The sequence below is a fragment of the Eulemur rufifrons genome, chromosome 8, assembly GCF_041146395.1.
Source record: "Eulemur rufifrons isolate Redbay chromosome 8, OSU_ERuf_1, whole genome shotgun sequence".
Taxonomy (NCBI): domain Eukaryota; kingdom Metazoa; phylum Chordata; class Mammalia; order Primates; family Lemuridae; genus Eulemur; species Eulemur rufifrons.
Window position 1 is genome coordinate 106342400 of NC_090990.1, and position 15961 is coordinate 106358360.

Sequence of the window (15961 nt, forward strand, 5' to 3'; positions counted from 1 at the left end):
GGAATCTAAAGCAACTCTGTCACAAGAGGCGGCTGGAGCTGTGGGCAGCATGCTCCAGCTCACCTTTCAGGACCCCAAGATCAAGGCAAGTCTTCACCCTGAAACAGAAGTACTGGGATAATGGGCTTGTCTTAAGTGGTGGGCCATTCCATTTGCCTGAGGTTTGCATTTTTGTAGGTTGAGTTATGGCTTCTGCTGTGTATCAAAGTGCTAAGCTTTAGAAAATTAAATTTTATGAAGTTCAGAAACCAAAAACCTTACCCAGCCACCTCCTGTTCTTGTTCACCAGGAAGGGACCTGCGTGTTATCCTCTGCCTCTTCATGGAAGCTGACTTCTCACCATAATAGGGATACACCATGAGTTCTCCCTGGGAGTCCCGTTTGATGCGCAGGTTGGTGTGGAGCAGGGTGCCCAGTGCCCGCAAGAAGCTGCGAGCATCCTGGAGCAGTTGTTCAGGTGGCATTAGCACCACAATAACCAGGGTACCCTCCGCCAGGTTCTCAGGCCGGTCAGCAGCACAGTCCAGTCCATCCCAGCCACACTCCTCGCTGTTGCATCCCTGGTCACAGTGGTTGTCTTTGAAGTGGTCCGCACAGTATTTGTCATACCTAGGTAGGGAAAGGCCAAGGAGGGAGAGAACAGGGAAAGGGGCTCAGACTAGACTGGAGCTCTGTTTAGTTTTTCACTTGGGACTACCGTGGATTGTCCTACCCAGCCTCTGCAGCCCATAGCAGGACCCAAATGCCCGGCAAAGCCTTCTTTGACTTTCCTATCCCTGATGTTATAGAGTCTACATAGTCTATGCCTCTCAGCACTGTTGAGTGTTCCCTGAATGAGGAACAACATTGTGCTCACTGTGCTGGGGCTTAGGGACTCCAAGGCCGTTCACAATCTTAAGTCAGTTTTTTAAACAAAGCTGCATATCTGAAACAAAAGTCAACCTGGTTCATGCTTCCTCTACTTTGTATCCACTGCCCCTGATAAGGTAACAATGGGCTGTAGGAAGTGAAAGGCTCCTCCAGAAACTGGATAAATAGCCCTGAACCAACAAAAGTTGCTATACCAGAAAACCATATCCATTTGGCCTATCTCTTTCCCTTTCAGGACTGAATTCCAACTACAGAAGGTAAGGGGGAGAGGTATGTCCATATAGGATACCAGGTGTAACTTGCACAGCCTCTTTCAAATATTGGAAAAAAGAATTAGAATCCTCAAACTAAATAATGCACAAACCATTTCATCTATACCCTCCTCTCCTCCTCCCTCCACCTCCCACCCCTTGATATATTTACACCATTTGGTACAACTTGCCATGATAGCTCAGAAAAAAGATTAGGCGTCAGGAACAGCTATACGTGCTTTGGCAAGTTCTTTAACCTCCTAGGCCTTAGTTCCCTCACCTATGAAAGGTCACTAACAATACCTATGCCTCATAAGGTTGTTAAGAAGTGGGTTAAATCAGATGGAATGATTAATAGGAAAGTTATCATGTAAACCATAAAGCATCCTATAATTGCAATAATAAAGACCAGAATGGTTGAGAGGCCTAATCTAGCTCACACTTCCTGATAAATCTAGCTGGGGAAAACCAGTCTTAGGGAACGTAATGGGGTAAAGAGAGAGAGATACAGACCTTTCCATCCATCCTGCAGGCAGGTTATGTGAGAGGCTGCCTGAGAGTGGGTAACACCACTTCCAAAAGTTATTTCCCCTGGGTCACGAGAGCAGCAGGTGAGAAGGCAGAGATAGGCAGAGAGAGGGGGTGATTATGCAATGAGCATTTCCAGCCCTCTGTCAGCAAGGGAGAGCACAGGGTAGCGTGCGATGGGACAAGGCTGGCACCATCTGAAAAGCAGAGGCAGCTTGGGCTGAAGCGCTGGAGTGGTTAGAAGCAAGAACCAGAAACCAAGGTGTGTTAGTGACAGTTCCCCTCAGCTCCTGGAGAACTCGATCCCTTACTTGCACGTCTTGCTGTTCCCCTGGCATTCAAAGTTGTCAAACAGGCACTCGGCTGTGTTACACAGTTCATCACACTGGTTGTTGATGTAATCCCAGCAGGGAAGCGGCGAGGAGCAGTTGGCCCAGGGGTCCTCCATAGTGAGGGAACAGTCACCCCCATCCCACTGGCAGGCGTGGCTGTTGCAGGCCTCATCACAGACGCCATCCCGGGCTTTGTCGGCACAATACTGACTCAGACAGGTGGCCGGAGGGGTGCTGGTGGGGGCCATGTAGAGTTCACAGCGGCTGCCCCAGAATGGTGGCGGGCACTGGCAAGAGTAATAAGGAGGCTGGCGCTGAGGGTAGCAGCTGCCCCCGTGCTGGCAGGGGCCACTCGCACAGCCTGATTCACAGTCCCGGGGGTCGGGGCAGAAGCAGCGGGGTCCTGAGGCAGTGTGCACACACTGCTCCCCTCGCCTGCACTTCACGTGTCCACAGCTGCTCTGGCACCTTGCTCCAGAGAAGCCCTGTGGAAATCAGAGAAGAAATGAGGATGGCGGGCAGACTCTTGAGGGTATTTCCCATGTTCCCCCCCAATCCCCTCTCTTCCAGTCACTAGGGAGATAAAGACTAGGGGCACTCAGCTAAGATCCCTCCATGGAGCCTCCTGGACCAAGTTCAAGGACAGAACTCTTCAAGTCAACCTACAGGTCAGGGCTGAAGGTTCCATGGGATGAATGTAGAGTTCTCTCACTTGAAGAGCTCACTTCCAGAAATTAAGTCCATAGGTCATAATGGGATAAAAGTCAGGTCATGAGGTGACACACTCTCTCTCTCTCTCTCTCTCTGTGTGTGTGTGTATATCTTCTCCAATCATTAACTCACTCATATAATGTATTTTGCAGGAAAAAGTCATATTGAGAGTTTTGGGCTTCTAGAAAATCCACATCTCACTTCATTTTTGTACTTCCTGTTCAGCCCAAGCCAAGGTTACTAGATAGGTTTCCTTTTGGTATCGCCCCCACACACGGATGTCTGTTTTAGGGAGGTTTCTGCCCTTGGCAGTTGCAAAAAAGTTTATAGCAAACAGCTAAAAGTAAGCTTCTTTCTATTAAGAGGCAACTTGCTCCCGAATGGTCTTGCTAAAGAATGTAAGTGGACAGCGTTTCCACCAACTCTGGTCGAACCTGGGCAGTGAGACTGCACTCCAGCATGGGACCAAGAAGCCAGAGATGATAGCCCTATTTTCAAGGGGACATTTCACCCTTCCTTTGGTTTTCTCTTGGTGCTTCTGAAGGTTGACAGTCACAGATTAGGAAGCTCAGTTTCTTAACAGTGTCTAAACAGCTTTAAATGGGAAAACTCAAGCACTTTCTTCTGAAAGAGCTTAAAATCAAGAAACTTCCCCATCACAGAGTTTGATAAAACCAGGTTTAATTTCAGTTTTGTCACAGATTGTACGGAAGAGAGAAGGCCACTTAAAACTGCAACAGGGCACTTACTGGGGGGCAGCGACAAATGAAACCATCAGGCATGTTGCTGGCCACAGCACAAGTTCCTCCATTCAGGCAAGGCATCTGGGGACACACATCCACGAAGGTTTCACAGTGACGGCCTCAGAAGATAAAAAGGGGCGTTAAAAAGCAGAAGTAGTAATGGCAAGCTACTGAACAAAACCCTGCTGGGTAGGAACCAGCCACGCATGGAGCAAAGGGTGTGAAGTTCAGGTTCTAAGCCTACAGGAATCTGAGTAGACAAAGAAAACATTCACTGGATCTCAACAAAATTGTCCATTCCTGACTCAGGCCAGTCCCCTCCTCTGTTATGCCTACACAATATGCACATGTGGCAGACATCTCCAAACCAACTCACACAGCAGGATGGATGAAAAATGTGACTCAAATCCCATCACACACACACACAAAAAGGTAAATCACACCTCATCTTATTGAAGTCACTTTAGCTTTTGTAAGTTGAAGGAAATAGTTAATAAATTGCTGTAGATAGATTGTCCATGCTCTTTCTGTCCCACATTGCCTCAATAGGTATGATGGTCATAATGGAGTATTTCTCTTTTGATATTAATGCATCCAGGGAACTTCCATATTGCACAATCCACCCCCCACCCCATTCTTTATAAAATTCCAAGATTCTCAATCTTAAAAATTGGAGGGAAAAAAGGCTAGAGATGGGTTCAGGATGTAGCAGAGTTCAGTTTGTCAAATTATTAAGAGACTACTGCAGCCTATTATCTGACTCCCAAGGATAATACCCTCAGTATAAAAAATATAGCTATACCATCAAATTGGTATTAACTGACTTAACTGACCAACACTGAAGTACACATACATTAGTAACATTCATCAGTGTCGGGCAGGTGGTGGGGGGGGAGGGGTATATTCACACCTAATAGGTGCAGTGCGCACCGTCTGGGGGATGAACACGCTTGAAGTTCTGACTTGGGTTGGGCAAAGGCAATATATGTAACCTAAACATTTGGACACCTGTAATATGCTGAAATAAAAAAAAATACAGCTACACACCCCAGAAAATGCAAGACAGATTTCAAATTTGACTATCTTATGATCTTGCCACATCTGAATACAAGAAACTGTATTAGTCCCCAAAAGTCACCACATTGCTCTTCTCCAGAAGTCACTAATAAGTGCCTGTGATAAAGCCTCTATCCCAAGGCAGGGCTTGGTCATCTTTATGGCCTATGATGAAAAGAAAGAAGCTCGAGAAAGACTAGGAGCATGGGCAAGGCTTAGCTGGGCAGGGCATATTTGTGACTACTGTAGCTTTCCTATTCTGTTCATATCTCATTAACTGACTTTTGGTTAAACACACCCCAGTTTGGACCTGTTCCCTTTGAGTGTCCTAACAGGTCCTAAGTTTCTCCAGGTTCCAGGGGTGGAAAGATCCTAGTAGGAGGAACTACCCAGTAACTCGTTACATGTCAAAGGATGCAGGGTGAGGAAACCAGAGTTAGATGTATGTAAGGTTCCTGAAAACAAAATGTTATTTTGCTCAGATGAAAAGAGTTCTGTGGATGGGTGGTGGTGATGGCAGAAAAACAATGTGAATGACTAAACGCCACTGAACTGTACATTTAAAAATGGTTAAGATGGTACATTTTAGGTTTTGTGTATTTTACCACAATAAAAAATGTTATTTTGCTGCACTATTCCCAACATACAATTTTTTTATATTCCTGCTATATCGTGATTAATCAATGCATAACAAAGAGCCTCTCAGAAAAAAATAAAGGTAGAGATTGATTACAACATCCATGGAACATAGACCTATGAAAAAAACTGGGCCCTTAATTAAGCCGGTCTTGTTTTTTGTATGTAAGAAAAGGTTCACTTGGGTCTGCGACGAGTCACAGGACCTGCACTGCTCACTAAAATGCTCCTCCAAAGCAGAGCGGCCAGGAGGCTGCAGAGGCTCTCACCGGTGAAGGTGCTGCGGCAGACACACAGGTAGTCATTGGTGAGCTGTATGCAGTCCAGGCTGCCCTCAGAGCTGCAGGGGCTGGAGAGGCACTCGTTGATGTCCCCTTCACACCGCTCCCCAGCAAAGCCAGGGAGGCAGTGACAACTGTAGCCCCCAATCCTATCCACACACTGACCACCATTAAGGCAGTGGGGACCCCCAGCACAGTCGTCAATGTTCTCTTCACAAAGTAGGCCTGGGGAAAAGAGAAGAGATACAAAATTATGAAAATCCTTTGAATGCTGTTTCCCAGCAAGGGAAAACCACCCTTGCTGGCACTGTCACAATTAATCCGACTACACTCCTCAAACTGAAGTGTAACCGTTCAGGTTGGGCAGAGCAAAGCACATCCTCAATCCATGGCAGCTGCCATCCTCTGGTGAGCAGCATGAGCCAAGGAAAGACCAGGTTAGGCCTCCACATGTACTCTCCCACACAATCCACTGCAGTAGTACCCTATGGTGTAGGTATTAATACTATTATTTGTGCTAGCAAAGACAAGGAAGCTGGAGCTCAAGAGAGACTCAGTAATTTTTGATTAATTCATTCATTTTAATTCAAAATATAAAAACAGCTCAAAAAAGAACATAACTTAGTAAACACAGCTACACACCATATAATGATGTTTCGGTCAACAACAGACCGCATATCCTACAGTGGTCCTATAAGATAACAATGAAGCTAAAAAATTCCTATCGCCTAATGACATCATAGCATTATAATGTTGTAGCTCAATTACTTTATTTATAAATTTAGTGTAGTCTAAATATACGGTGTTTATAAAGTCTACAGTAGAGTACAGTAATGTCCTAGGCCTTCACATTCACTCACTGACTCACTCAGAGCAACCTCTAATCCTGAAAACTCCCTTCATGGTAAATGCCCTAAACAGGTGTATCATTTTTTATCTTTCATACTGTATTTTATTGTATCTTTTACATTTTCTAATGTACCTCTTCTTAAATATATTTAGATACATAAATACCATTGTGTTGTAATTGCCTGTTGTATTCAGTACAGTAATATGCTGTACAGGTTTGTAGCCTAGGACAATACACTATACCATATAGCCTAGGTATGCAGTAAGCCATACTATCTAGGTTTGTATTAATGCACTCTATGATACTTACATAATGACAAATTGCATACTGACATATTTCTTAGAATGTATAACCATTGTTAAGTGACACATGACTGTATATAGATAGATTACAGCTATATATAAAAAATATTGGTAAGAAGTGGAACTGAATTTTGAATGATATATATTTTTAAGTTTTATAATCATTGAGTTTGTTTTGTAAAATAGTATAAGTGTTCTAATGCCTTTTTTTTTTTTTTTTTGGCAACAGGGGCTTGCTCTGCTGCCCAGGCTAGAGTGCAGTGGCATCATCACAGCTTACTACAACCTCAAACTCCTAGGCTCAAGTGATCCTCCTGCCTCAGCCTCCCAAATGGCTGGGACTACAGGTGCGTGCCACCATACCTGGCTAATTTTTTTTTTTAATTCTTTATTTTTTGTAGAGACGGGGGTCTTGTTATTGCCAGGCTGGTTTTGAACTCCTGAGCTAAAGTGATCTTCCTGCCCTGGCCTCCCAAAGTGCTAGGATTATAGGCATGAGCCACCGCGCCTGGCCATCTAATGTTTTTTATTAAAAAAAAAAAAAAGAGAGAGAGAGAGGGAGCAAATATGCTGCTAGGAGTTCAAAGGTGATTCCATTTTAAACAGAACTTATTTAATATATTATAAGTGTAAATAAGCCATCTAGTATGAATATCTATAAACATTTTTTTTAGAAAGAAACAGAAAAAATGACTATTCTAGAAATTATGTGATTAATTCAAAAAGCTACAAAAGAAAGCAGTTCTGTATTCCTGCCATTTGCACTTGTAGTATACATTAACAAAAGCAAGCAAGGCTTTAAAAGAAAGAAATGTAACTTAAAGCCCCATTTTCAATAGCAATTCAGAAAGATAAAATATCTAGGAATAATCTTAACAACAAATGTGCAACATCTGTAAGAAGACAACTTTAAAATTATCCTGACACAAAAGGAGACTTGAATAAATGGAAAAATATACCATGATTTTATTAGGAAGACTCCTCACCATATGTCAGTTTTCTCTATACTAATTTATTAATGAGACCTCAATAAAAATTTTTTTAACAGACAAGTGAAAAAATAAACTATAATCATAACCAGGAAAACCATGAAGAAGATCCTTAATAATTAAAACAGATTGTTACTGATAAATTAATAGAACAATGGAACAAAAATATTTCAGAAAAACACCCCCCAAATATACATGGGAATTAGAATTTGATAAACGTGTCATCTCGAAGCATTGTATAAAAGATCAAATATTCAGTAAATTGTGTAGGGACAAATCAGTAGCTATATGGAAAAAGTGCTCCAGGATTCTAGTACTTGAAGAAAATATAGGAGAATTTCTTTATAATCTTAGAGTGTATAAGATATTGCTAACTATGACTCAAAATCCAGAGGCCATAAAAAAACTGATAAATTTAACTGTATTAAAAATAAAAAGGCTGCATGAAAAAATTGCCATAAAGAAAATAAAATATAAAAAATAATATATTGGGAAAATATTTGCATTTTGCATCATAGACTGTTTTTTTTTTTTTTTTTTTTTTTTTTTTTTGAGACAGAGTCTCATTCTGTTGCCCAGGCTAGAGTGAGTGCCGTGGCGTCAGCCTAGTTCACAGCAACCTCAAACTCCTGAGCTCAAGCGATCCTCCTGTCTCAGCCTCCCGAGTAGCTGGGACTACAGGCATGCACCACCATGCCCGGCTAATTTTTTCTATATATATTTTTTTAGCTGTCCATATAATTTCTTTCTATTTTTAGTAGAGGTGGGGTCTCGCTCTTGCTCAGGCTGGTCTCGAACTCCTGAGCTCAAACGATCCGCCCACCTCGGCCTCCCAGAGTGCTAGGATTACAGGCGTGAGCCACCGCGCCCGGCCCATAGACTGTTAATTTCCATAAAATATGAAGATCAACAACAATATAATGGACAAAAAAAGACACAGAAAGGAACAGAGAAACCCCAGGAAAAGGAAAACCAAATGATTCTTATATGAGAATACATTCATCCACATTGAGAAGAAGCTAGTATGTTGACACATTACATTTTAGCAATATTGATTAAAATTACAGGCCGGGCGCGGTGGCTCACGCCTGTAATCCTAGCACTCTGGGAGGCCGAGGCGGGTGGATCGCTCAAGGTCAGGAGTTCGAGACCAGCCTGAGCGAGACCCCGTCTCTACTAAAAATAGAAAGACATTATATGGACAACTAAAAATCTATATAGAAAAAATTAGCCGGGCATGGTGGCACATGCCTGTAGTCCCAGCTACTCGGGAGGCTGAGGCAGTAGGATCGCTTAAGCCGAGGAGTCTGAGGTTGCTGTGAGCTAAGCTGACGCCACGGCACTCACTCTAGCCTGGGCAACAAAGTGAGACTCTGTTTCAACAAAAAAAAAAAAAAAAAAAAATTACAAATGCACATATTATCCAATCCAGCAATTCCATTTCTGAAAATTTATTTTACCGATACACTTAATATGTATGCAAGACAACCCAAATGTCTATTACAAGGACACTGGTTAAGTAAAATATAGCATGCCTATGAAAGGGAATTGTGCAGCTATAAAAGAGATTGAGGAAGTTCTGTATCTTAATATAGAAATATCTTCAATTAAGTAAAAAAATCAAGAGAAAAAGAATGTGTCTAAAAATCTATCTTCAGAGTAAAAAGTAGAGGAAACAAAAATATCTTTGTATTTGGCTTCTACATACATGAAGGATATATTTTTTAAAAACTCTACAAAGTTACGTAAGAAACTAAAAGCGGTGGTTACCTGTTTGTGGGAGAGGGAGAATTTGTTGTTGAGAGAGGGATGGGAATGAGAAGGAGGAGTCTTTTTACTGTATGCTTTTTCTATGTGTGTGTGTACATGTTTTTGGTCCATGTGTATATATGCATATATTACCTTATTACCTATGCACAAACGAAATCAAAAACAGGAAAGAAAAAACAAAAAAATAAAAACAAATAAAACCAGTGTACTCCCAGTCTCACAGAATATTTGACACTTAGGGACTGCTTGTAAAATGAGCAAAAATGCCTATCTTCCCATCAGAATGGAATCACCAGTAATAAACAGACCTGCCAAGTGAGAATGAATTCCAACCTCAGCCTAAACCAAAGTAGGAGGGAGGGCAGAACTGTTACAGTTTAGCCCTTGACCTGTGCAATTGGAGGGGTAAGCAGGCCAAGACCCAAAGCTCACGAGCATAAAGACAAAAACATGTATTGTGGTAACTCTCACAATGAGGTTATGGGACTTCAAAGTTTCCTGTAATGTTCACTAAAGGTCAGAGAGGTTAAGCCAGGATAAAAAAAAATATTGTTCCACATATCTAAACAAGCACACATGGTATAATAATCCAAGGAATTCTAAGAAAGATAAACTCAAAAGAGATCTACACTTACGTACATCATAAACTGTCAAAAGATAAAGACAAAGAAAGAATCCTGAAAGCATCGAGAGAGGCAACTTATCACATACGAGAAGGGAGCCTCAGTGAGATTAGCAGCTGATTTCTCATTAAAAACCATGGACAACAAAAAGCAGAGGCGTAGCATATTCAAAGTGATGAAAGAAAAAAGACTGTCAATAATAGCGAAACTATTATTCTAAGCCATCCTTAACAAATGGTTAGAGGAGATAGAAGTTTTGTTGTCTTCTAAAATGATACATTCTATGACTGGGCATACATAATTAATAGAAAGTTCATGGCACAGCAGAGATTTTAGAGTTCCATGAACATCCATGTACTCTGCCACATTTCCCAGCCTCCCTTGAGAGTCAGATGGAGACCATTTAATAATTCTGGCCAATACACTGTGAGCAATATCCATGTGTGTTGCTTCCAGATTGAGCTAGTAAAAACCTCCTGCACAACCCTTCAAGTGTCTCTTTTCTCCTGCTATTGGAGGCCTTGGAGGCCAAGTGTTTCAAATCCCATATCCAGAACAGAGAGAAAGGTTAGCCCAACACATACCTGACTTTATTTGCGTGACAAAATCACTGTTGTGTTAAGCCTTGAGGTTTAAGGTTGAATTAGCTACCACCAGAATTGTTGCTAGTCCTAACCAGTGTAATTACTGAAAGGTGCAAACTAATAATGAATTGGAATTGACTTCTCCTCTTTCAACCATTGATTCTTCAAATACAGAACAACTCTCTTCTCACATTACAAACTTTCCAATATTTAAAGGCTGTTTCTCCTTAGTTTTCTCTTCCTCTTTGAACTTATACCTCAATATCTAGCCTACCAGTGGGATACTTTTCTATTTTAATTTAGCCAAACCGATCTCGAGGAAGGTAAATTATCAAAATTCACTGATTCAAAGTTCTAACTAAGACCATATAAATACTTCTCTGACACTCTATTGTCTTTGACACCGAGGAGAACAAATTTCCCACCATTGTGGATGTCCTTTCCTTTTACACTTTTTCCACAGCCTGCTCAGAACAGGCACCAGCATAAGTCAGATTTCTTCCAATGAACACTACTCAAAGCTCCTTCAAACAGATTGTAGGTGGAAGGGAGGCAGAGGCATTGCCCTACCATTCACAGTCTTGGGTTGCATCTCATTAGTCCTCTCTGCAATTACTAAGGTACAGCCTTAGGCCATCAGCCTCCCCGCCTGGGTTTATAAAAGTAGGCAAATATTTTCATTTCATTCATCATTCTCCCACCTTATGGAGGCAAGACCTGGCTAGTTTAGAAAAATACAAAAGCAGGTAAATGTGAATTATTTAAGAGACCCTTAGTTGCTTTCCCTTATCTTGATGATCAGCCTGATTTTGTTATAACATTATGTTAGTTCCACATTCTGTGTTTCATGGGACATAAGATGTCCAACAACTGGACAAAACTGAGAACATAAACCAGAGCCTCAGAGCTACCAAGAGATGAGAGAATAAAATGGCGTGAATTACCAGGATGCAGACTACATGCTTGGAATGAAGCTAGTCTCACTGTCTTTAATTTTTTAAAATCCCTTCAATACTAAGAATGGGTCTATAACTTAGAAAATGCTCTGGGTGGAGGATGATGAGGCTGATTTCATACCCCGAGTGCCTGGCGGGCAGGAGCACTTGAAATGGTTCACAAGGTCGATACAGGTGCCTCCATTCTGGCAAGGCTGATTCTGGCACTCATCCACTTCATACTCACAGTTGACACCCTGATATCCTGGGACACACTGCCAGGAGGAAGCAAAAAGGACAAGAAATATTGCATCATTATTGGAAACAGACCATGAGAGCAAGTGAGATCTGGAACGTTACCGTGACCCTTTGCCTCCTCCCCATTTAGCTTTCATGTTTCTCTGCTAATCCTGTGCGAGACAACCTGCAGCTTGCTGGCATTTGTTCAGTCCTCTTCCAACTGAAAAGGCCACTTGAAAGGGAAGGCAAGGACTGAATATTCTCAGGGATATTTCAGATATGATCTCCGTGCAAAACTTTCATTCCTCCTGTGTACAGGTTTCCCCATCTTTAAAATATATATTCCTTTGTATGTGATGAGAACCCCATGACTCAGCCAGCCCGTGTATGTGGATGGTAGTAAAGACATAGTACTTACTGATCTCCAGGTTTGGGAAATTGCATGTATGTGTGAGAAACTGGCTGAGACGGGGGAGAGGGGCAGACAGAGAGGGGGTGCTGGATGGCTGTAGTGGTTGGAAGGATCTCAGGGCTAACCAAGAAAAAATATATGACTACAAGGTGGCTTTTTTAGGCAACACTTTGACAGATTTGCACATGGGGGATAGCCCTCACAACATAGGGCCTTCCAGAAGGGGCAGGGTTGAGGGGAGGAGAGTGAGCAAACTCTAGGAGAGGAGGGTGGTCAGAGGGTGCTTATGAGTCTCCAGTCTAGTGATGTCCGAGTCTTGAGTCTACTGATGTCCCTCAGCAGCCCCAAGGCAGGGTGCAGGGTCAGAGAGCTCTGATGGGCAGCATCAGCCTGGAGTCTTTATGGCCCCAGGGTTTATCTTAACCTAACTTATCCTATGGCTAGCAGGTGTTGGCTGTAGTTTTGCAGGATATGCCAACCAGGCAGGCTCTAAGTGGCTAAAAATCTGTTTATTTGGGCTACTTTTAAAACAATCATATGTATAAAAATTTGGGTTTGGTGCTGGTAGGCTTCTGATTTAATGGGCCCCAGTATGCTGTGAAGAAATAAACAACCTAGGGGTCAAAACACAGAGGCTATCTTTGGCTCATTTCTATAACCGTAGAGAAGGCAAAGCTTTTCTTAGTGCTGCTTGATGGTCTGACGTGGTATCAAATTAAGTCTCTGGTGTTTTGTTAATATCTCACTCTAACAATTATCAGCCCAGACATTAAGAAGACAATGACATGTCCTTTAAAGACACCTAATTCCTCAAATATACGCATGTAACACTTAGCATGGTGCTATGGGGAACAGGCTGAGCAACATTTTTTGTTTTGAGAGAATTATTAGTTGACTGATCAATGACTGTACATAAAGGTGACATGGGCCAAAGGGACACTCCTCAAAGTGGCTTCTCGTCTATCAGCTGCTATTCAGAGAAATGTCAGCGACCGCTGGGCTGTGTAGGCCTGTAAAATGCACTCTGGTGGTGATTTTTGGCTCTGAATCCTAGAAGCAAGCCTGAGGAGGTGGGATGGTTCTAGACCTATATAAAAAATCTTACCAGGGCCATGCTAACTTACTGCATAGGGAGGCTGAAAGAACCAGTGATTGCTAAACACTATGATGGTGACTGGTAAAAATCTATAAATTGCAAACACAAGACACAAGCTGTTAAATTTAATATCCTAGTGCTTATTAACAGCTGCACAATCTCCTGGGAGGTCTCTGACCTCTGCCCGCTCTGTGTCCTCACCTCACATCTGTATCCACCAATGAAGTCACTGCAGGTGGCCCCATGCTGACAGGGGTTGGACGTGCACTCATTGAGCTGCTCCTCGCAGTAGCTCCCGGTGTAGCCCAGGGGGCACTGGCAGTGGTGCGTGTTGCCAGCACTGATACAGACACCTGAGTGCTGGCACAAGCGGTCAACAGGCACACCTGGGAAACCCAGTGAGGAAGAACGATCACAGAAGAGCACACAACACCCTCCAGGTTCAGACCAACCAATGAGCAAGCAAATCTTAAGCCAGCTGACACACATCAAACTATTCTTATCTAGTTCTTCACAATCCTCAGCAGCACATTGTATTAAAAATAAACATGCCCTGAAAGTGGAATATGTCATAGTTTCATTTCAAATACATCTTTTTTTGGAATCTTTAAGCATATTCCTCTACTCTTCCTTCTGTCTTGGGCCCTTTCTCCAGAGCCTTGCCTGTCCACTCTAATCCCACAGTAGCAACACCTGCCCTACATGAAGAGGGCAGGGCTTACCTCTGCGGGAGGCTGCCACCTCACAGGAGACACTGGGCACGTCACAGTAAGCACCAGCCCATCCAGATGGACATAGGCACCGAGACTCTGCTTTTTCCTGAACACAAGTCCCTTTGTTTTTACACGGAGACCTGCTGCAGAGGTTTACCAGGGTCTGAAACAGAGGTAGAGGTGCACATACATCAAAATCCAAATACTAGAAATGAAGAAAATAGGTTCCATTGTGTTACAAGAAATCAAAGGAAAGAACACTAATTAATTACCAAAATAAAGAGCCCTTACCCAAGCCTTAAACTAGATCAAGTGTTCCGAGGTACATCTAATCAATTTTATATACAGTAAGTTCACACTTGGCATCATTAATAGATTCCTGGAAACTACAACTGTAAGCAAAGTCAGTTTCCAAAATGTATAACAAAATCAATTTTACCATAGGCTAATTGATATAAATGAGAGTTAAGTTCCTACAGCATATTTCTGGTCACAAAAACATCACCAAACTTCAAAATAAAGACCCAAACCCTTCTAATATCAAATATTGAAATAAATGTGAGCTATACATACATTTATGAAAGATTAATAAAAACAAATTGGAAATAATTTATCCAATTTTTGGTGAATCAGTGAGTGATGGCAGTCATAGCGGTGGTAGGTTAATTTAAGAAAGAAACATTCGCAAAGTGAAAATTCTAAGGAGCACCTCCGGCCGGGCGCGGTGGCTCACGCCTGTAATCCTAGCACTCTGGGAGGCCGAGGCGGGTGGATTGCTCAAGGTCAGGAGTTCGAGACCAGCCTGAGCGAGACCCCGTCTCTACTAAAAATAGAAAGACATTATATGGACAACTAAAAATCTATATAGAAAAAATTAGCCGGGCATAGTGGCGCATGCCTGTAGTCCCAGCTACTTGGGAGGCTGAGGCAGTAGGATCGCTTAAGCCCAGGAGTCTGAGGTTGCTGTGAGCTAAGCTGACGCCACGGCACTCACTCTAGCCTGGGCAACAAAGTGAGACTCTGTCTCAACAAAAAAAAAAAAAAAAAAAAAAAAAAAGGAGCACCTCCTACCACCATGCAGTTCAAAACCAACAACAAATATGGTAGGCTCACTGAGCACTTTTGTCCCACATTATTTATTGGTGTGCATTTGTATGATTATTGTAAACTTTACGAATTTTATTTTATAATAATTTGTACATTCATTCATTCATTCATTTTCCAACTTGCTTATTCCAGTTCAGGGTTGAGAGTGGTTGAAGCCTCTCTGGCAGCTGAGGCTAAGGTGGAAACCCCTCTCATCACAGGATATATTCACACCTACACTCACTCAAACCTGGACCATTTAGACATACCAGTTCACCTAATGCGCACATCTCTGGGATGTGGGAGGAAACTCTACCTGGCGAAAACCCACACAAACACAGGGAGAACATGCAAATTCCACACAGACAGTAGCCCCAGTCAGGAATCAATTTTTATTCTCCTCATCATAACAAAATGAGGTCAAACAAAAAGCACGTTATTTAAGTCTAATTCCCCTTAGCTCTGCTATTTAAAAAGTTCTTATCACAAAAGTTTAAGAATTCAAGGAAACCCAATACACTAAGTTATTCCTAATGCTCTAGACATAATTGCATCTACATATATGGGCACCCTGTAGGCCTAGAAAGAGGTAAAGCTGTCACATAGGTTCATACTTCCTGTGCTAATTCCATGTGAAAAATCCACATGGGTCTTAACCAAATCTGTCTGTGGTGAATATGGGCTAAAGGACCTAAAGCCTGTTAATAAACCCAAAACTGTCAAAGAGCTTATTTCAAAGGGGAGACATTAGGCTTATGAAAAATGTGAGGCAAAGAGTGCAAGAGGACTAGCACCTTTCATGTTCTTTATTCACATGGAGTGGCTTGGCTCCCTGCGGACAGCAAGGCCACACTCACTGGAGAGACTATTGGAGGAAGGGAAGAGTGCTTCACCAGCACTCCCAATCTACACTGTGAGAATGAGAAGAAACCCAATGAAAAATGCCCCCCGAT

General features: G+C 42.3%; 1 protein-coding gene across 1 annotated transcript in view; it reads right to left on the reverse strand.

Moving 5' to 3' along the window:
• NOTCH2 (notch receptor 2) overlaps positions 1-15961 on the reverse strand; it is a 152783-nt gene that overhangs the window by 11382 nt on the left and 125440 nt on the right. The window contains exons 20-26 of the mRNA XM_069480746.1: positions 13932-14085; positions 13411-13595; positions 11604-11736; positions 5397-5633; positions 3442-3554; positions 1961-2466; positions 262-609 (exon numbers count right to left, since the gene is read on the reverse strand). Coding sequence (XP_069336847.1) covers positions 262-609; positions 1961-2466; positions 3442-3554; positions 5397-5633; positions 11604-11736; positions 13411-13595; positions 13932-14085 — 1676 coding nt within the window. The remainder of the gene's footprint in view (positions 1-261; positions 610-1960; positions 2467-3441; positions 3555-5396; positions 5634-11603; positions 11737-13410; positions 13596-13931; positions 14086-15961) is intronic.